The sequence below is a fragment of the Daktulosphaira vitifoliae genome, unplaced genomic scaffold (genome assembly GCF_025091365.1).
Source record: "Daktulosphaira vitifoliae isolate Bord-2020 unplaced genomic scaffold, ASM2509136v1 Scaffold_5375, whole genome shotgun sequence".
NCBI classification, from domain to species: domain Eukaryota; kingdom Metazoa; phylum Arthropoda; class Insecta; order Hemiptera; family Phylloxeridae; genus Daktulosphaira; species Daktulosphaira vitifoliae.
This window is the reverse complement of record NW_026104935.1, coordinates 1-808: the sequence shown is the minus strand read 5'-3', so window position 1 is coordinate 808 and position 808 is coordinate 1. Positions and strand designations below refer to the sequence as shown.

General features: G+C 25.2%; 1 protein-coding gene across 1 annotated transcript; it reads right to left on the bottom strand.

The window, feature by feature from the left end:
- Positions 1 to 10: 10 nt before the first annotated feature.
- On the bottom strand, positions 11 to 643 carry LOC126910156 (ribosomal L1 domain-containing protein CG13096-like). The gene is made up of 3 exons (XM_050692536.1): positions 464 to 643; positions 250 to 377; positions 11 to 190 (listed from the first exon to the last, which is right to left on the bottom strand). Exons 1-3 carry the CDS (start codon positions 609 to 611, stop codon positions 41 to 43), a joined length of 426 nt encoding a protein of 141 aa, XP_050548493.1. The 5' UTR covers positions 612 to 643; the 3' UTR covers positions 11 to 40.
- Between the last annotated feature and the right edge of the window lie 165 nt (positions 644 to 808).

Genomic DNA, 808 nt, shown 5'->3' with positions numbered 1-808 from the left:
TTAGGTTCGTGATATAAAAATATAAAATTATGTGAAGCATTCAAAACATGTTTTTTATTCTTATAACAAAATAAACCTTGTAAATTTTTTTATCATCCTCATTTTCTGATTCATTATCATCCTTTTTATTCTTCTTTCTGTATACAACATCTTCTTCATCACCAAAGTCCGATATATCTTCCTCTGAACCCTACACATATATTTATTTTTATTATAAATAAAATATTTAAAGAAATAGTCTAAAATTACTGAAAGAATTTCAACATCTCCATTAGCTTTGACTTTAACTCGTTTACCAAATAGTTCACCTTCAGTATCTTTTTCTTTGGAAAATGTTGAAGATTTACTATAAGGTCCTTTCACATCGTTTCTAGAAACTTTAGTCACAATAACATTAGTTCAATAGTTACTTCATTTAAATTGATGATTCATTTATAATTTTTATTTTTATGCATTTACTTACTCATTGAATAATATATTGGTATACTTTCAGATGATGGTGTTTTTAGTAAAAGACATCGTACATTTTTTAACCCTCCTGGATAGCTATGAGCAAGGTCATTAAAAACTGCTACAATATTTTCAGCTACTTGCTTTGGAGTTTGTTTCATATGACCTACCTATTATTATAGTTCAACTATAAAGATTAAATAAGTATGCAATTTTGTGGTGACAATGTAAAAAACATAATTTTCATAATTGACAAAATTATGTTAATGTCAATTCACAATTTTTGGAAGTAAATTATTAGGTTGTTTGTACTTATGTAGTGACATAAAATATCAATGTTATTTACATAAATAATATG

Coding starts and splice junctions, on each gene's coding strand:
- LOC126910156 (XM_050692536.1), bottom strand. CDS start 611: ATGAAACAAACTCCAAAGCAAGTAGCTGAAAATATTGTAGCAGTTTTT. Junction 378..463: donor ACCAATATATTATTCAATGA/GTAAGTAAATGC, acceptor TTGTGACTAAAG/TTTCTAGAAACGATGTGAAA. Junction 191..249: donor GAGATGTTGAAATTCTTTCA/GTAATTTTAGAC, acceptor ATATATGTGTAG/GGTTCAGAGGAAGATATATC.